Raw genomic sequence first — 21,072 nt, 5'->3', positions numbered from 1 at the left:
CCCCCTTAGTCTCTTTCAACATAGCAGCCAGAAGCATCCTTTAAAAATTTAAATCAGATCATACCACTCCGACAAAACCCTGCAGTGTTTCCCATTTCATTCAGAGGAAAAGCCCATCTCCTTACAGTTGCCCATGATCAGGTCCCCTATTTAGCTGACACGCATTCCTGTTTTCATGGATTGTCCAGGGGAATAATCCCAAATGGAGGGAACACCCTGGAGCAAAGGCCCTGAGGCAGTATTCAGACCTAAAGCTGAAGAACACAGAAAGTCTAGAAAGAGGGGTGCCTTGGTAGCTCAGTTGGTTAATTAAGCGCCTGCCTTCGGCTCAGGTCATGATCCCAGCGTCCTAGGATCAAGACAGGCATCCTGCTCGGCGGGAATCCTGCTTCTCCCTCTTCCTCTTCCCCTGCTTGTGTTCCCTCTCTCGCTATCTCTCTGTCAAATAAATAAATAAAATCTTTAAAAAAAGAAAAAAGAAAGAAAGAAAGTCTAGAAAGAGTTCCAAGATCATCTAAGCTGACCAAAAATAGGAGCAAGGGTCAGGAACTACAGGCTGACTCAGCATTCCTAGAACTGAGGAATGATGTGGTAAAAAGAAAATGGGTTTTGGAATCCTACAGACCTGCTTAAACTCTTGTCTTCCCACTTATTAGAAGTCAAATTCTGAGCTTCAATTTTTTCTTAACTTGAAAAATGAGGAAAATTGTAATGAATTTCTGCGATTGTTTTAAATTGAGGCCTAATATATAAAACATTTAACATGGTGCTTAGAATATAGCTAGTATTCAATAAATCTAAGTAATAGGAACCTGTACCCTTCTCTTGGAGAGAAAACAGAACAAAGTAATCTTTGGTAGATTAAACAGACAGGACAACTCTTTTTCGCAAGATATCCCTCACCAAGCCTATATGGTAGAGTGAGCGTTGGCCTGGCGGGTGAGAACTCTTAGTTCCGCTCCAGTCTGTGATACAACTAGTTGGGGACTTTGGGTGAGCCACTTCGTCTTTTCAGAATTGAGTTCAATCTTTTTTTTTTTTTTTTTTTTTTTTTTAAGTAGGCTCTATGCCCAATGTGGGGCTTGAACTCATGACCCCTCGATCAAGAGTTATATGCTCTACTGACTGAGCCAGCCAGGTGTCCTAGTTTGGTCATCTTTAAAATAAAGAAATTGGACTAGATGATCTCTAATTCTTTCACAGTACTAAGATTCTATGATGTCTGGGGGTGCCTGGGTGGCTCAGTTGGTTAAGCATGTGGCTCTTGATCTCAGCTCAGGTCTTGATCTCAGGGTTGTGAATTCAAGCCTTGCACTGGGCTCCATGCTGCGTGTGGAGCCTACTTAAAAAAAAAAAAAAAAGAAAATTCTATGATGTCTGAATAACATTCAGTGATTCTTCCTTTGACTAGCCCTTTGGTGTGTGTCACAGGACAGCACTGAAATAACAGAGGGAGGAGTGGGCAGAGAAAGAGATCTTTTAAGTTCATGAGAGCATAGCTGGCTTCTTGCACGTACACCCTGTATGGGCTCAGAAGGGCCTTTGTGTTTGATTTAACGTGCTGCTGTTACTGTCTTAAAAATCTCAATAGATTTTGAACAAGAAGCCCACATTTTCATTTTACACTGGGCCCTGCAAATTATGTAGCTGGCCCTGTTCCTGTGAGCTGACTATGAATAAATGTGAAAGATACTTCTTGTGAGCAAATAGAGACTGTCTGCAAGAGATCCCTGGGAACCTAAACAGATTGGGTGGGTAAGATAGTTGTCTGGGGTAGAAAGTAAGTGGGAGGGAATTTGGGGGGGATTAGGAAGGGCACTGTGAATGATACTTCAAACAATTTCTGAAATGTTTCTTTACCGTCTGCTGCTTGCTTTCTCTGAATATAGTATAAGACTGCCATCTACTGGTCAATGATATGAACTCTTTCAAAGACTTCCAATGCAGGGTCTTTGCATTTCAGTGTCCAAAGGGTGATCCAGAATGGTTTGAGTGAACATATTTTGCAGCTAAAAACAATAATTATTAAGTGCTTCCACAGTTCTAACTTCCAAACTAAAGTATTAAAAAGACGGACCTTTTCTATCCCCCTGAACAATCCCTTATAACTGCTTTCCTTGGTTTAACCAAAAAAAGAACAATTTTTTAAAAAGTAACTATGTGCCAGAAATCAAACATTCAATGATGAACACTATTAGTACAGATATCCAGGTCATTAAGAACTTCATCGGATGAATTCAAATTCTCAGGTTCATCTTAGGTCTGAATGCCAGAATATCATCATCATCTTTAAAACTGGTCATGTAGGAGTAGATTCGTACTTTTATTTTTTTTTAAAGATTTTATTTATTTATTTGACAGACAGAGATCACAAGTAGGCAGTGAGGCAGGCAGAGAGAGAGAGAGAGGAGGAAGCAGGCTTCCTGCTGAGCAGAAAGCCCGATGTGGGGCTTGATCCCAGGACCCTGGGATCATGACCTGAGGTGAAGGCAGAGGCTTAACCCACTGAGCCACCCAGGCACCCCGATTTGTACTTTTATATTCAGTGTATGCTAATGTGTAAGGTGATACCACCTTATCTATCTGTGATAGATAAGCATCTATCTGTGATACCACAGATATCTATGACCTTCAGGTCCAATGACCCACCTTCAGGCTATTGGGTGAAGCAGACATTACTGGAGAATTCACTGGGAAAAAAAGAGAAAGTAAGGCAGTGGCAGAAGATGAAGAAAGTTAGGGGACATGGAGAAAATTAATAGTCACCAAAAAAGAATAGTGTTCCAGGAGGCATATGGTCATAGAATATCTATTCCTACTGAGAATTCTATCCCAATGAAGGGTTACCACCAGCCCTCCCTTGTACAGTACCTATATTACCAGAAAGAAAAGAGGGAATTTAGTCTAGTGTATAAACTTGTCAAATCACTAAGTTATATACCTGAAACTAATGTAGCATTGTATGTCAATTGTACTAAAAAAAAAGAGGGAATTTAAATACCTGTCCAGTAATTACTGGCTAGAACTGCTATGAAGGGAGAAGAATAACAGAAATCTGAAATCAGGAGGAGGATGAGGAAGTTCTCCCCAGATCCCAGCCCAGTTTATGAACACATCTCTCAGATTACTGGGCTATAACTGGATATTTTCAAACAATTCTGATACACTCACTACACTCCCGGGGAAAATATCTGAGAGCCAAACACTCTGTTGCTTCACTCAAAAACAAAAAGTCCAGGGGCACCCGGGTGGCTCAGTGGGTTAAGACTCTGCCTTCAGCTCAGGTCATGATCTCAGGATCCTGGGATCAAGCCCCACACTGGGCTCTCTGCTCAGCAGGGAGCCAGCTTCCCCCTCTCTCTGCCTGCTGTTCTGCCTACTTGTGATCTCTCTCTCTCTCTGTCAAATAAATGAATAAAATCTTGAAAACAAAAACAAAACAAAACAAATAAACAAACCAAAAAAAAACAAGTCCAGGGCACCTAGCTGGCTCAGCGGAAGAGTATGCAACTCTTGATCTTGAGGTCATGAGTTTGAGCCTCATGTTGGGTGCAGAGATTACTAAAATAAAATTAAAAAGAAAAAGTCCTTTAGGTAAAAGAGTATATGCTTTTTTTTTTTAAGATTTTATCTATTTATTTGATGGGCAGAGATCACAAGTAGGCAGAGAAGCAGCAGAGAGCAAGGAGGAAGCAGGCTCCCTGCTGAGCAGAGAGCCAGATGCATGGGGCTTGATCCCAGAACCCTGAGATCATGACCTGAGCCGAAGACAGAGGCTTTAACCCACTGAGCCACCCAGGTGCCCCAGAAAGAGTATATGCTTAATGCCATTTCTCGGTTTTGCTTTAGAAAATTTTTTATACAAGATATTGAGATAACAAGGGTTATTAAAGGACATAAATGTGACACAGGACTTCTCTTCAACACATCCTTAGAACAGAAAAACCTGAGTGCAGACGGTGCTTACTTCACATTCCCAGTTCCCACTGGCGGTTTGTTTGTGCTCCCATAGCACAATGTGCTCACCAGTATCATACCATTATTCTGTATTCAATTTGCTTGACTGTTTCCACTAGTCTATGAGGTCTAGTGAAGCGAGGATTGAGTATTACATCTCTACCCCTTTCCCCACCATGCCCCTTTAACATCATAGTAAACATTAATAATTGTAACTGAATGAATAGATAGGCATGCTGAACAGCCTCAGCCTCAGCAAGCCAGCCTCCACCATCCTGTACTCTGAGAACTTATACACAGAGGCTGTACTGAGGGAATCAGCCCCAGCTATTCCTTATACCCAGATACCTTATTCTGAACCAGATCACCACCACCCTGACCATAACAATAAGGCCAGATGATCCAAAGACAGTCAATCTATAATACTTGAGAGCAGCCTATAATATGAGAATTTTGTCTAAGACCAATAATAGTACTTAATTAAGCCAATTGGGGTCTCTCCCTTGGAAATTTGACTTCAACACACAGAAAAAGTCATCAGCTAGTAATAATGGGAAAAAGTTCAAAGGCACAGAGGGAAACGTAGACAGTAGAGGCTGTGAGGCAAAGGGCAGTCATGACTGCAGCCCAGTAAAAAACTGAATAGAAGACAAGAGTATGAACATAGGTTCTTAGAGGCAGAAATAATAAAATCTTGCTTCTGGTGGATAAAAGTTTAACTTTGTTCACCATTGCTTCCTTGGACCCCAGGTGGCCAAGAGTACATATTTCTTTAACCAAATATGAATTAAGCACCTACCATGTGACAGATGCGACATGAGTTTTAGTGGTAAAACAAGCCAAATCTATTTCATTTCCATGGAGCACTGAATCTACCTTCAAAGGTTAGAATTTAGAGGTAGAACACTGACACTGAGCAAATACAAACAACAGTGAAGTTGTTACAGAGAAATAGTGTAGCCTCTCATAAGCACAGATAGTATCTTGAATTATATTTTCTTTTGGACTATTTTTTCCTAAAATGCCTGATTATATGGCCTTTCGGGAATTCCAAGATGCCTAACTTCCATCCAAGATTCTTTTCATTCTTATTTTCATCTGTAACAATACATGAAAAGGCTAGTTCCCAGGGTCTACAAAATCTTCAAAATCCAAATCTGCTCTAAAACACAAAGAGGAAACTGCAAAATCTGAACAAACAAATGTTTTATGCACAGAACACAGCACTAATTCAGATGCATCAATGCAGCTCTTACTACCACTACAAGTTAATACATAATGGTGTTTACAATATGCTAGGTATTGTTCAAAGTGCTTTATAAAAATCAGTTCACATTGGGATGCCTGGGTGCCTCAGTTGATTAAGCATCTGCCTTCAGCTCAGGTCATGATCCCAGGGTCCTGGGATTGAGTGACAGAGTCCCAAATTAAGTTCCCTGCTCAGCAGAGACCCTGCTTCTCCCTCTGCCTGCCACTCCCCTTGTTTGTGCTCTCTCTCTCTCTCTGACAAATACATAAATATAATATTTTTAAAAGAGTATCTGCTCATGTTAATCCTCAGAACAACGCTGTGCAATAAGAACTAGTATTACTATCCTCATTTTACAGATGAGGAAACTGAGGCAGAGAGTGGTTATGTAACTTGGCTAAGGTCAACACCCAGTAAGTGGCTGTACCAGGATTTGAACCCAAGCAGTCTGGTTCTAGAGTTTATTTGTTCTAGAGTCCAGATTCAATTTAATTTAATGTAGTTATAAGTAAATTTTCTTCCAAAATATCATCCAGCAAATATTAATTAAACATTTATATCTGGGTGCTGATCTAGCTGTTAAGAGATATAAGAGTGAACAAAACAAAACAAAACAAAACAAATCTATGTCTTCATGGAGGGGATATGGATAATATACAAGAAGTAAAATATATGGTACATTAGATGAGAAAATAAACCCAGGAAGCAGGATGGGGACTGCCTCGGGTGACACTGGGGATATAGTTTTAAATGGGATATTCAAGGATATAACCTGAGCAGGTGATGTTTGAGCAACAACTTGAAAGAAGTGAGGGACTGTGCCATTCTAAGTATGTCTTATAGGATATTCAGTAGAGTAAGAGCCCTGGGTTTAGATCCTCGGACCCAACACAGTATTTAAAATAGCTCTGGAGTTACATTTAGTGGCTTTCTGGGATTTACGATATAAAGGGCCTAACTAGCACATTCTGTGAGGGCTCCAATCTGCTAGCTTAGGAAGGGCAGAATAAAGCAACTGAATGAGCATTATTAAACCAGCAACAGCCTCCTCACTTATTTTGAGCTGGAATTTGTGTAGGATTACTTTGTGACTTGGCAATGTTGAAAATTTCATGGACTCATTCTTCCCATTTTCTGAAGTCAATAGAATATTTTACTCTACCTGGGTCACCAACTGATATAGTACAGTTGGGTGGAATATCCCATATATGTCTGTTAGGCCTGATGATTTATAGTGTTGTTCAAGACCTTGATTTTCTCTTTCTTTTTTTTTTTTTTTTAAAGATTTTATTTATTTATTTTAGAGAGAGAGAATGAGTGGGGGTTGGAGCAGAGGAGAGAGAATCTCAAGCAGACTCCACACTGAGCTAGGGGCCTGACATGGGGCTCAATCTCATGATCCCAAGATCATGACCTGAGCAGAAATCAAGAGTCAGGTGCTTAACTGGCCGAGTCACCCAGGTGCTCCAAGACCTGCATTTTCTTACTGATCTTCTGTCTAGATGTTTTACCCATTATTGGAAGTAGGGTATGGAAGTTTCTATTACTGTAGAACCAGCTATTTCTCCCTTTAATTCGGTCCTTATCCTCTTCATATATTTTGATTCAGCATTTTCTTTTCTTTTTTTTTTTTTTTTAAGATTTTGTTTATTTATTTGACAGAGATCACAAGCAGGCAGAGAGGCAGGCAGAGAGAGAGGGAGAAGCAGGCTCCCTGCTGAGCAGAGAGCCCGATGCCCGGCTGGATCCCAGGACCCTGGGATCATGACCCAAGTCGAAGGCAGAGGCTTAACCCACTGAGCCACCCAGGGGCCCCTGATTCAGCATTTTCTTGGTTGCTGTAAACCTTTGACTATTTTTCAGAGTTCTGACAAACTTGCTTCAAATAGTTTCTGCTTATTTTTCAATGTTTCCGGAGGCCTGGCATGGCCTACTCCACCATGAACATGTGTCTCCCAAGGTGACTTTTTGACACAGCTTTCACCAGCGTATAAAAAAGATAAATCTGTTTTCCAACAGGGCATATTTATAGATATGAACATAAAAGCTGACCTTCTCCAGGAAGGGCTTGAAGCCTCATTCCCTGCATCCAGCTCTTCCATTTCATGCCAGCCCCTGAGGAGTCAGAGAACTCCATGAAATGTAGTTTGCAAAGCACTATTGTAAGTCATTATAACCCCCTGATAGCTATGTGCCTCATGCTTATGATCTGGTATTAGAAACAGTCAAGTAGGGATGCCTAGGTGGCCCAGTCAGTTAAGTATCTGCCTTAGGCTCAGGTCATGATCCCAGAGTCCGGAAGATGGAGTCCCACATTGAGCTCCCTGCTCAACAGGGAGCCTGCTTCTCCCTCTGCCTGCCACTGCCCCTGCTTGTGGTTTTTTTGTTATTTTTTTTTAAAGATTTTATTTATTTATTTGATAGACAGAGAGCACAAGTAGGCAAAGAGGCAGGCAGAGAGAGAGAGGAGGAAGCAGGCTCCCTGTGGAGCAGAGAGCCCGATGTGGGGCTCGATCCCAAGACTCTGGGATCATGACCTGAGCTGAAGGCAGAGGCTTAACCCACTGAGCCACCCAGGCACCCCCTGCTTGTGTTTTTGTGCTCTCTCTCTGTGACAAATAAATAAATAAAATCTTTTAAAAAGAGAGAGAGAGAGAGTTAAATAGACTATCTCTTGTTTTTTTTAACTTACTATTTTCAAAAAACTTTCTTCCCAACTTCTTTTTATTTATTATTTTTTATTGTGTTACATTAGTCACCAGAAAATACATCTTTAGTTTTTACGCAGTGTTCCCAACTTCTAATGCATTTGTACTGAGAAAATTTGGAAAACAGGAAAAAGCACAAAGAATATAATGATCTGTGATCCCATCTTCCAGAGATAACTGCTGTTAATATGCTGACATTTTTCATATTTACAAAATAAGTCTAATTCTGGTTAACATTTTACATACAGCAGTTATCACCTTTGCATCCATTTACTTAACACTGTTATTCTATTCACGCCTATGTTAAGGTCATCATGTCTACCCTTGGATGCCTATTATATAACTTTATGAGGGAAGACTTTTCATGTGTTGACTAACCTCTCAATCTTCACCCTCAACGACTGTCCCTTCTAACACCTTTCAATAAAACAAAAACAGGTTGGTCACTCAGTTGATTAGCATGATGAGATTTCAAGATTGTAGATGTCAACATCTTATCATCTATGCTTACCAATTTAAGCCTGGCCCTAATGAAGTTGTTTTTAAACTTTTAAAAAGCAGCAGAATCCCTTATTTTGAAATGAAATCTTTTACGAAACCCTAAAATTTAAATACACAAAACTGAGCTTTTATGATTGAAGTGTGCACATGTGTGTAGGTAGAAGAGGGTAGGTAGTTTGTTCAACAGCCAACCCTGCTTAGCCTTCCTAACACCAAAACCATGATGCAGAACCTCTCGGGGCTCTGGGACAGAGTGTTTGAATATCCCATTGTTCTGTTAAATGTGCCTCTAATGAATTGAATGACTATTGCCCCACGTCCTATGGCTCCTCAGACAGTGCCTGACACTCGGGAGGCATTCAAAGAGTATTTGTTGAAATTAAAGCCAAGAAATTCAAAAGGGGGGAATGGGTTAGTGCATACCTATTACTAGTACTTGAAAACAAGACAAAACAAAAAACCTCAGAAAGTATCCCCACTGAGAGTGGTAGGTAAGTAGTAACATATCTTAGTGGTATCATTATAATATTATGTTACACCAGAGGTTATTCAACAAGTATTTTTTGACCAGGATTTTAATAATGGTTGCAGAATACAACAAAATATAATTGAATAAATATTTTATTGTTTCTGTGATCAAGGTACTGTTTGAGGGACTGGGGAAGCTACAAAGATGGTAAAAGTATAGTTTCCCTTCTAAAGGATACCTAGTACTCTAATAGGGGAGAAAACTTACATAACATTGTGCTATAAAACAAGACAATGTGCCAGACAATCTCAAGAAAATTCTGCTGTTTTTTGAGTTGAAGGTAGAAAATTTTGAAAAATGACCAGCCCAGGGGATAGCCTCATCCATAGGTGGCTATTACACAGTGCAGAGAGTAATAACTAATGCAGAGGAAGGTTTAAAAAAAAGAAGAAGAAGAAGAAGAAAAGTATGGAAGTAAATACTTCACTGCCTTGATCTTGAGAAGATAACCCTCTCCCCTAGAAGAAAGCTTGGTATACAAAATAGAGACAAATGCGAAGTTTTCACAACTAGTATGTTAGAAATACTGAGAATGGAGAGAACAATGTGAATTCCAGAGGGAAACTTTATGAAGTTGACATCTGAACTGAAAAAGGATGGGTAGGATTAGGATGGGTGGGGAAGCATTACAGGTTAATGAGAATAACAGGCACCAAAGCCCAAAGCCCAAGAAGAGAACAGTTTCCATGAAAAAGATGGAAGATAGCAATCCGGCTGGAACAAAGGGAGTCTACTGGACAGGAGGTTGACTAAGTAGGGTGGAGGTAAATTAATGGCGGGATACAAGGATGGCAGCTGCTATAGGCCAAGATGAAGATAAAAGGGAAGCTACAACAAATAGCAATTAGCTATGATGATGATGCAATTCTCAGAGGAAAATATAATAGAAGTGTATAGCAATGATGTTGGAAGAGAAGAAAAAAAAACAAATGGATAAAATTCCCAGAAGACAGAGAAATAACTTGTTGGAATGCTCATTCCATTTGGAAAGTAGACAAAAATGGAATGAAGATAAGAAAGGGATAACTTAAGAAAAACCCATGTTTTCAGATGAAAATTAGCAAAGTGTTTTTACTGTTGGAGAGGTTACTTTATAAAATTAGTTTAATTCCTAGAATGATCACATGGATGATTTATTATATGGACATACTAATTTGACAGCTGCCTGAAGAAATCTGCATCATCACCTTAGGTTAAAGCATAATTTATCACCTCCCTCTTAAGAACTTAATGCACTTGAACTTCAGAAGTTTAGAATGTCTTCCTAAAAATATCTAGCTTTGATCTGATTGTTAAGGCATTCTCATACCCTACCTTCACTACCCTAGCTCCAGTCAAATAAACTGTGTTGACAGTATTTTGAATGTGCTGGATCATGGTTGCAGTGTAATAACTCATTTCATGGTTTCTGGTGCATCTTTTTCACTTGGACATATCAGGCAGAAAAGTTTAAGGGGGTGGGGAAAATGCTGAGTTCCTACCTCACTAACAGTGTACCTGGATTTCAGTAAAGTACTTTCTTTAAAATTAAATTGTTTTTAATTTAAGGACATCGCAAATTCCACCACATACTCCATATTCATTTCTGTCACGTGGAATAATCAAGAATTACTGGAATTTTAACAAGGGTGAAGCCAGAAGAGGTGACACGCTCTTTCAAATGAATTTAGTCCAAGTGACCCCTCCCTGTTTGCATTATTTGCTCTCCCAAATGTGACAGACCTACTTGACTCAAGAGGTCAGACTCTAGTACCAACATCTCTCACAGATGAGCATGTGACTCTGCCAAGGACAAATTCATTTTTTTTTAAAGATTTTATTTATTTATTAGACAGACAGAGATCACAAGTAGGCAGAGAGGCAGGAAGAGAGAGAGGGAGGGAAGCAGGCTCCTGGCTGAGCAGAGAGCCCGATGTGGGGCTTGATCCCAGGCCCCCGAGGTCATGACCTGAGCCGAAGGCAGAGGCCTCAACCCACTGAGCCACCCAGGTGCCCCATCCAAGGACAAATTTAAAACCATTTCAAGCTATTTCTAATAATTTCAGTAATTTTTATCAATCCTATTTGAATAAATAGAAGCAACTGATTCAACCTTGCCACTGAGAAGAATGTGTCCATCATTTGCATGGGCAATAGTTTACTTGTCTCCACTAATTTTTATAAAGCTTCCATGTCACTTACCATCAGGGCCTTTTCCAATCTACTACCAGCCTATAATCTAGGCTACAACACACAGTCTAGCTAATTTTCAGGTAATGGTCTTCTCATTCCCAGAATCTACAAAGCAAAAGGACAATGGTATTTTTCTTTAAGGTAGCATACTGTCTTTGTCTCTATTATTGGGTAACAGATTTGGAGGTAAATTAGAGCAAGGTTGAACATCTATAGAACAGCATTAAAAATGCTGGATTTGGAATCAATTTTAAGCTTTATAATTTTTTTTAGTAACCTTAGACTATGTACTCCTTTTGTGTCTCATTTTCAAATTCTATAAATTTGAAAGGGAAAATTAGGGCAGTATAGTGAAGGAGTTCAGAGGATGTCACCCCAAAATACACACCCTAAAATTGGCATATGTCCAGGGAACAATAGGACTGACAAGGCTGCTAAATATGCAGCCCAAAATAGAACCCCTTCCCTTTTTCCACCCAATTCATAAACCTGCCTTTATCCCTGACTGATATTATTAACTATTCAGGCAAATACCCTACAATCTTGAAAAAGATAAAGGTATACAAAAGGGTGACAAACAATTAGATTATACATTGGGTCAAACAGACTTCCTGTGGCCCCCTTTCTTTTGACCTTTTGGCTTGAATTTATTTCCCATCAGATGGGACATATGGGTAGATGGGAGATAGTTAAGGAAGCAAAAGATAATTCATTCTTCCCTGGCATCCACAAATTTTCTAACCAAATTATTTCCCAGTGTACTATTACTTATTAATCTCACCAAGTTTCCGGATGAAACCAACATACCTCAGGAAATCCTCCAAGGCCCACATTGCCCCTTGTGGAATTCCAAAATGGATTCTATAGATTTATCTCCAGTGTCAAGCTATTCCACTATTTGGTTATCATCTGTGTATTTAGTGGGTGGACTGAATGTTACCCAGCCAGAAGTACCAATGCCGCAACAGTGGTGAAGAATTAGTAACTGAGATTATTCCTTGTTTGGGCATTCCTTTATGGATTGGGTCAGATGAAGGAACTAATTTTATAACAGAAATTAACCATTTGCAAAACTCTGGGGTACTCATTAAAATTTCACACTCTGTATCATCCCTAATCCTCATGGCAAACAGAACATAAAAATCCAAACATCAAAAGGACTTTAGAAATAATCTGTCAAGAAACTGGATTTAATGTCCAGGAGCACTAACCTCTGGACCTTATAACATCTGGAATATTCCAAATAGGAAACATAACATCTTTTGAAATCATGTTTGGTCACCCTATTCCTACTGGCATCTCTAAACCTTCTTTTCCTTGATTGAGTGAACATTATAGGGGTGCAAGTGAAAAATGTGCTATTGATTTGATGTTGGCGAGGAGCAAACGGTCAAAAATAATTCTTGAGACAGTGCAAAAATACGTTTTTATTATGGCAGGGGACAGGGCCCCTGGGCAAACAAGAGCTGCAATGTGATTGTAAACAATGACTGAGTATGTACTTCAAGTTGGAAAAGGGAGAGATAAAGGAAGTTTCCAAAAGGATTGTCATATATTAAAGAAGACTTACAGGATCCTGGAGGTCAGACAAATGTCAAGCTAAGGCTGCTTTTTGCCTCTAGCAAAGCACTAACCTTACGGCAGTTGTGGGTTCCTTGAGGAGTATCCTACTCCGCCTGCCTCAAGAATTTGTGAATGGACTGCAAGTTGTAAAGATTTAATTTTATCTACAATTCTTTTGCCTTTGTTCTCCATGTCACTATGACTAGCTATATACAAGAACTAACTAGTATAAATGGAGCATATCAACAACAGGTAAGAATGGCATGGGCTCTGCTGACTGGCAAGCTTTGCCATCCCTTTTGACCAGAAGACTAGATGTACATTGATGTTTCTAGAAGAGCACACACATTATCACCTCACTGAGAAGACCTTTATAAAGGACTACTAATGACTCACACTGCTATCAAAATAAAAGAAAAATCCTTCTGGATTCATATAAGCCCTGCCAAGTTAGACCAGGATGAGCACTCCCAGGACAATTGGACGACCATTCCTAAGGTGAGCTTAAAGTAAGGATTTCCCAGGCAAATTCCCAGGTCCTAGAAGCAGAAAAAATCATGAAGCTTTTCTCAAGATCACAGATCAAGAAACTTCACTTCCACCTATTTTCTCCCCTACTGGGTCTCCCTACTCCCAGAGGAAAATAAAAAAGAGAAAAAAAAAATCTTCCTTTTAACAAAGCTTCCCCTATCTTTAGCCAATTATTAAAAGGCTAATTGGAGGGGCGCCTGGCTGGCTCAGTCCCATGGAGCACGCGACTCTTGATATCGGGGTTGTGTGTTCAAGCCCCAAGTTGGGTGTAGATATTACTTTAAAATCTTAAAAAAAAAAAAAAAAAAAGGAGGCTGACTGGAGACTGATTGTCTCAGAGGGAAACATACTTTCCCTCTGATCCTCTACTATAGGCTGTCCTTCAAACTGGTTCTCACTTACTAACTCTTACTGTTTCCTCAGCAGGTTATGCACAGACCTGACACCCCCTTAACCACTTTTCCAAACCCTGGCCACATTAACTAATCACTTTGGTTTTTGGTAATGTCAACATCTAGATCATGCAAAAGAACCTGAAATTAATTTTTATTCCTGCCAAGAAGACCAACTGGTGGACCAACTCTGGATAATGGATGCATGACAGGTTATGGCACCCATGGCCAAAAAAATTATCATTCTTCTCTTTTTGTGAGTCAGTTGTACATGGAAAAATCTCTGTGGAAGCTCAAGGACTGTCCTTTGCTCAGACATCAGAAATACTTTTTTTTCCCTTTGCACTGAAAATCGCGATGGTACTGAACCTTTCCCAAATGACATAAGGCAATATTACAACCAAACCTTGTGGTCTGATTCCACAGGTAGCAACCTCAAGCCTCTCATGAAGGTCAGAAATGGTCTCATTACTGACTCTTAATGCTATCAACATCTGCCAAACCACCAGATTTCACAGCAGGCTCCAAAGCCACCCTTCTGTAACCTGGGAGCGCTGAACCGCCGAAGGCCAAAAATTACACATTGGGAACCCCAACATTTGCACTCACCTGGTCACGTAACAAAACCAAGCCTTACAGCTGCGAAAGCCTAATTGCAGGCCTCTTCTATCTGATCTTTCACAATCTGTTCTGCTCCTATAGACTGACAGGGATACACGGAAGATGGAAATGGGCAGGTGACAACATGACAGGTGACAAGATCGCCAAACCCCAACTTAGTAAGTCACAAGTTTCATTATGACCTTATCCATGAACAATACTGGTCTTTTTATCTTATGTGATGATAAGGTAATAAAGAGTTCCACCTAGATGGTCAAGAGGATGTGGACTCAGATTCCTGACACTCTCTATAACCAGGTACTCCACCTTAAATGCCAGCCAAATTACAAACTTGGGTTCCTCTGACCATAAAATAGAGCCTCATAAATATACTAGACATGATGTTACAGAAAACTGGCTTGTATACCACAATTCTAAGTTTTTATGAATATTGACCTCCCTTCTCCCAGGCTTTGGAACTTACAAGTTGGAAAGGCAGTTCTAAATCTTTCCATAGAAAAGGAACAAGAGTTCAGTATCACCACACAAACACTGGAAGCCATTCTATCAGAAGTTAATAATTTAGGCTCTGTTATACTCCAAAGGTACCTCGCCCTGGACACACGGACAGTCCAAAAGGAGAAGCGTATGCAATCTTTGCTGAAGAATGCTTCTTCTGTGTAAACTGCTTGGGACAAATAGTGTCTAACCTGATCCTTTGAAAGATAAGATAAACACCCTCCATCAGATAAACGAGTACAGCCATTCTGCTGGACTGACCTATTCCCGGGGACAGGAGACTGATTTAATGGGGTATGAGGAAATGTGCTTGGATTTGTCATTTCCTATTTATTCTTATTCTAATCTATGCTCTTCTTTCCCTTTGCAGATAGATCCCTCCCCACTTGGTTGCTAACCCAATTCTTTCCACAACCACCAATGCAGCTTTTATGAGAAACATCTAAGGAATTTTCAGACAGAGAAAATGAAGTTCAGAGCATGTCACCCCAAAATACACACCCTAAAATTGGCATACTGATTAAATTAAAGGAGGTTGAGAAACAGCAGGTGCAAGAGGGGTACTGCTACTTTCCTGAATTCTTCCTGACAGGAGATCAAACTCTCATGGGAAGGGTGCCCTCCCTCTACCAGGAGGAAGAAAAACAGTCTTATCACCAGAGATGGGGAATCAGGCTGAGAAATCTGTGCAAATCAACCTTGTTACACTAATGTTTATCTTCCTAGTCATTCTTCCACAGTTTGCTACCCCTGACCCAAACCCTTTGTCTCATGTGATTCTTTGTCTAAAAGGTATAAAACGTTCTGTTCTGGTCATTCTTTGAGTGTTCATTCTCTTGCCAAGGTTCTCACATACATGTTTTTTAAAAATTTAATAAAACTTGTGTGCATTTCTCCTGTTAATCTGTCTTGTGTCAGTTTAATTTTTGGACCCTGTTGGAGACCCAAAGAGGGTAGGTAGAGAATTTTCCCTCCCTTACAATGGTCAGTCATTTTCTTTCTGCTAGCACTCTAATCTCATAGGGGACCACACTTCCAAACCTTTGGGTTATTCTTAAATTCATTCCCATGAGGTACATGCAACATTCTCATGATTTGCTCTCTGGCCCCATAAGAAACTCACACTCATAATGACGTCTGTCTCATTATAGCTTTTACAGGATTAAATAAGTGTAACGTGTTATATACACAAAACAAAACCCATCAGAGGGGGCCCTAAACCCTTGGTATAAGGGATCCCAAAGAGCAGGGATAAGGAAAGGGGACCGCGGAGTGGCTGGGTGAATTCCATCACCTGACAGGAACAGGCCTTGATAGTGACTTCTGGCGAGGCGGGCGCCTTTTCCTTCCAGCGAAACCTGTCTTACCAGCTTTTCCCAAGGGTGCAGCAGAACCCGCGGGCGGGCGGACGAGCTTACTCCGCTTCCGGGTGGCGGCCGAGCTGCCTGCCGGCTGTCACGGAGACAGCTGACTCTCAAGTGGCGCCTGCGCGTTAGAAGAAGAAGGCACGGGCCCGTTTCCGGGGATAAGGAAGGCGCATGCGTAGGAGGCCAGACTGGGGCCAGTTTAGGGCAAGGTGAACGCGGAAGTAGGGTACTTGTTTTTGTGGCTGCGCCGACGGTGGTGGGGTACCTGGTGCGAGATGGAGGCGGGCGCAGCTGCGGAAGATGGTCGGGACGGTCCCCGGGAGCGGCGAGGCTTGGATGAAGCTGGGAGGCAGCAGCAGAACCACGAAGTGCGATCTCAATCCCGGGCCGACCGTTTTCCAAAGCATTCCTACTGGTTGGATCTCTGGCTCTTCATCCTCTTCGATGTAGTGCTGTTTATCTTCGTGTATCTTTTACCATGGTGAGTACTCTGAACGCAGAGTTGAACTGGTAGGGAGTTTACCACCACAGTTTGGGGCGCGGGGGGCGGGGGGGCGGTGCGCAAGGTAGCCGAATTCCAGGGAGAATGGTATGCCCAGGATAATAATACAGCTGGTTAATGGCGGGGTCGAGAGGCGGGTGGTGTCGGGGTCGGGTTGAGGCTGGAGTGAAAGTGTTCTTCCTTGGCACCTCAGTGAGCGTCTTCAAAGAGGTGTGGAAGAAACTTGGCTTCATAATTTTTCTTATGTTTTGGAATGAAACGAGCTGGGTTTGAGTATCTGCACTACCACAAAGAAATTAAAGAAGTTATTTAACTTTTCTGAGCTTTATTTTTCCATTTACCATTTGGGACCATAATAACAAGGTCAGAGGGGTGTAGCGAGGATTAAATGAGTATTTTATCTAAAAGCGATTCGCATTTTTGCCTGGCAGCAGTAAGCGCTTGACTAAAGGTGTTGTTACTATAACTATAGTTTGACCTCCAGTAGGCCAGGTAGGTATCTCAAACAGGTCCAAGCCTGAACTCTTACTAACTTCTTACCAAAATGTACTTATTTTCAGTGTCTCTATTTCAGTAAATGTTAACTTTATTCATTCAGTACTCCTTCTAGAAGCCTGGGACTCTGATTTTCCCCTTTTATTTACACCCACACATCCCAAAACATCCAACTGTTAATCACAAAATTCTGTAGGTTCCACTTGCAAAATCCTTGCTCTCCATTTTCATTGCCACTGACTCTGCAAAGACACTTTTGGAAGAGGATAAGGGGAGGAAAGGTAGAGAAGGCGCTGGGGAGCAGAACAAGAAGAGGGACAAGGACTGAGGTGATAGGAAAAGTTCAGGAAAGAAGCAGTGAGCTGAAGGGCAGGCCTGTGGAAGAAAAGCAGTGCAACTCATTTGGACATTAGGGAGCTCTCTTGGACTTTAGAGTTGTTGATTCCATAAATTAACTACATAAATTAACTTTTCTCAATCATTATGCTTATGAGTTTGCAATCCATGATAGGCAATTATGTCTTCTTTCCCCGCCCCAAAATTTTGGCAAAGATTTGGGCATGACCTCCTTGTATCTAAGACCCCCTTGTCACTGATTTCTTGGATAATGTGGCAGATTAGAAGGCAGAGGGTTGAGTGGGGTGAATGGAAGAGGTGGATATTTCTATAAAATACTCTACCGGACTATTCGTAGTGGAGTTTTCACTCTCCTCTACTTCCCCTCCTTTTTTGGTAGAGACTGATACCTCAAATACAGTGTTTTGAGTTTTTTGTTTTTTTTTTTAAATGAGTTTTCGGCTCTGGATAGAAAATGAAAAAAAGAACAACAAGAAGAAGAAAGAAAATGGAAGCAGTAGGAGGAATAGTCCAGGCCTTTTTTTCTCCTCTCATCAATACGTAAATCATTTAGGAATAGGAAAGTGACTGAGACAATCTAGATTTTCAGATAATGGGTCTAAAGTATTAAATCTGGAAGGAGGAAACATTGTTGACAAATATTTGGTTTTTACAGAATGGTTTGCCTGATGTCTAGATTAAGAAGTTGACTCCTGGAGTGGATTCTGAAAATGACTGCAAACTTCTTGAACAAAGAAGACAGGGTTGTGCAACAGAATTTCAAACTCTGAGGAACTTTTCTTCTATTTTACATACTCTTGTTACTCCTTTTGGGGACTATATTAAATGGGTAATGATCTCACCCATTCATAGCTAAGTTCTTAAAATTACTCTGATTCATGTTTAAAAGCTTTTCAAACATCTGATGGCTTTATAGGGACTGAATATTAAAGTATTTATACGTAAAGGTTTAGGGTATTCATTAAGAAATATGGTAATGTCTTGCCTTTAACAGTTTAAGGGTTAGCCCAGGTTTAGTATGATGCAAAAATGTGGTAAAATATTAAGGTGAAGTATTTAAAAATAAATTACTTAAAAACAAGGGAGGAAAAAAGGAGTTAGAGCTGTACAGAAAATGCAGGCCCACAGTGTACTGGCTTTAAGTAACAGTTTAATTTTTAAATTAAGTGGGCCTCTGTTAACAGTTACCAGATTGATAAAGTCCCAGAGAAAGTATATACTATCCAACTGTGCATGTCCTCTTACCTGGATGTCCCCTTCCTTCCATTTAAGTTCTTGGAACTTCCCTAAAATAGGACTGTGTTTGAAACCCATTTTTTATTATTGTGGTTGTATAAAGAATGCTTGCCAAAATGTGGGGCTTTTTGTTTTGTTTTTTAAATAATGTCTGTACCTTAAATACTTCAGCAAAGTCATTTCAACAAATATTTGAGCACTTACTCTGGGCCAGGTATAGTATAGTAGTGAGGAAAAAAGACAAAAATTTTTTGCCTTCATGTAGCTTGCATTCTTTTATCTAACAGTGTTACTAAGAATTTACATTCTAGGAGTGATCAGCTAGTGTTTAATCAGAAAGGTCCCACTTCCAAAGCAGCTACTAAAAGCCCTTCGGAAGCTATTCCTATTACATAATAGATACTCCTTTATGTAATGGATGTTAGAAATGGGCTCTTGTTTAAATTGGTGACATTTGATACATGTGAATTGCCTAAATATTTTGAGGATATTCACCTCCCTTAGAAATAGGGCATAGATCTGGTAAACTCTGTACCTTCTCTCATTTAGAATGACTTTAGAATGAAATCCAGGACTGATTTTGGAAGATTTTAGTTGCCTATTGCCAACTACGAGGTAACAATTATGCGTCCAGGGTATTGCATCTACTTGAGAGAGAACCTTTTATGCAGAGGTTGATGCATCTAAAGAAACACAAAACTGGAATTTTATTGAGTATACCAAACAGTATGAACTGTTTTTCTGCTGCTTGCTAATAATTTTGTCCAATAAATGTTTATTATGTAGCTAAATTTGGTCTGATTTTGCATTTTGCATTTGTTTAAACAAATTACTTGGTAAGTAGCAGGGTTTGGAAAGGATTACCAGTTCTCATGTAGCTTAATGTTGGGTTATACACAAAATTTTAATAATCCGTACTATGTTTCTGAGCCTGAAATCAGCGTACTACCACAACTACTGAATATTCTGAAAATTTCTAGCAGAGGGAATGTAGCAAGGTCTTGCTGTTATGACAAATGGCATACAAAAATGGTTCCAGTAGGAGGGCTGAATCTTTTCTACAGCTGATGAATAAGAAATTATACCTACTGTGCCATCTCAAGTATAGTGAGTCCTTACAGCACCCACACTTGAAGGCTAAATGGGTAAAGGGTAACTAACTGGGTAAGGCTAAAGGATAAATGGGACACCAAGAAAAGTTGGCAAACTTGCTATGATGAAAACAAAGAATAACATCAATGTTTTAATCTGATAAATTCCTTTGTAAATTTCAAAAACTTAATTTCATTCATATAAATGAAATGATTCTTTTAATAACCATTTGAAATGAACTGGCTGACCAGTTATTGTGGCAAAGTCTTTAGGATTTAGGAGTCTGTGAACCTGAAAATTTAGGATAGAAACATCTCCATGTATCTAGTCCCTAAATGGCATGGGGATACATTCAGAGACTACAGGATTATTTATTTAAGGTCTTTAAGGTTACCTAATGTAAATTATGTTCTAGGATAAGGATCATCAAACTGTGGCCAATGGGCCAAATCTGGCCTACTACCTCTTTTGATGAGGCCTGTGAGCTAAGGATGATTTTTACATTTTAAAATGGTTGGGAAAAAAAAAATGACTATGTCATGATGTAAAAATTATATGAAACCCATGTTTCAATGTCAATAAAGTTTTATTAGAACACAAACATGCCATTCATTTACATACCATTTATGGCTTCTTTCACTACAGTGGCAAAACTGTAGCTGTTTGTTACAAAGACCCTGTGGTCCACCAAGACCAAATTATTTACTATCTGGCTCTTTATGGAAAGTTTGCCAACTCCTTTAGGAGCCCTGCTTTAGGCCTCATTGCAGTTACACTTTTAGGAGCCTCTAGTGATAACATTTTATGATTAGTGATAGTCCAAGTACCCTTGAACTTTAAGTTGATTTACATTTCTCATAAAATACATAATCAACCTGTGAGGAGAGGAAGCCATAATTCATGAATGCACAGAAAAGTCCAAACATGTTAACTTAAAAATCAGTTTATCTTAAAAAAAATTCTGAACCGAAAGAAACTGATTTCACAGAAAAATAGAACAGTCTGAAGATATGTATTTTGAACATTACAATAATTATTGGTTGCATTATTTCAGAAATTACCATACTTTTATAACAAGAAGAAAACACCTATAAAAATTAGGTACTCTAGAAATTTATTTTACGTGTGAATAGTTAGTAATTATGTATCCAAATCTGTATTTGGAGTGTTGAATCAACAAAAAGAGTTTCTGGTTTTGTAAGTACTATTACATGATTCAGGTAGTTTCAACTGGACAGTACTTTTAAAAAGAGCCAAAATGAGATATTTCTATTTTGATATTGCAACTCAAATGTTGAGTTG

General features: G+C 39.8%; 1 protein-coding gene and 1 long non-coding RNA gene across 2 annotated transcripts in view; one reads left to right on the top strand and one right to left on the bottom strand.

The window, feature by feature from the left end:
- The window catches only part of LOC308338121, a 63,888-nt gene extending 47,688 nt beyond the window's left edge, over positions 1-16,200 (bottom strand). The window contains exon 1 of the long non-coding RNA XR_013966382.1: positions 16,016-16,200. This is a non-coding gene — a long non-coding RNA (uncharacterized lncRNA). The remainder of the gene's footprint in view (positions 1-16,015) is intronic.
- An 83-nt stretch (positions 16,201-16,283) lies between these two features.
- Positions 16,284-20,368, top strand: ARLN (allregulin). The gene is made up of 2 exons (XM_080797810.1): positions 16,284-16,569; positions 18,098-20,368. Coding segments are annotated over exons 1-2 (207 nt in total). The 5' UTR covers positions 16,284-16,363; the 3' UTR covers positions 18,099-20,368.
- The last annotated feature ends 704 nt before the right edge of the window (positions 20,369-21,072 follow it).

Source organism: Martes martes (genome assembly GCF_963455335.1).
Source record: "Martes martes genome assembly, chromosome: 2".
NCBI lineage: Eukaryota > Metazoa > Chordata > Mammalia > Carnivora > Mustelidae > Martes > Martes martes.
This window is presented reverse-complemented; position numbering and strand designations above follow the sequence as displayed.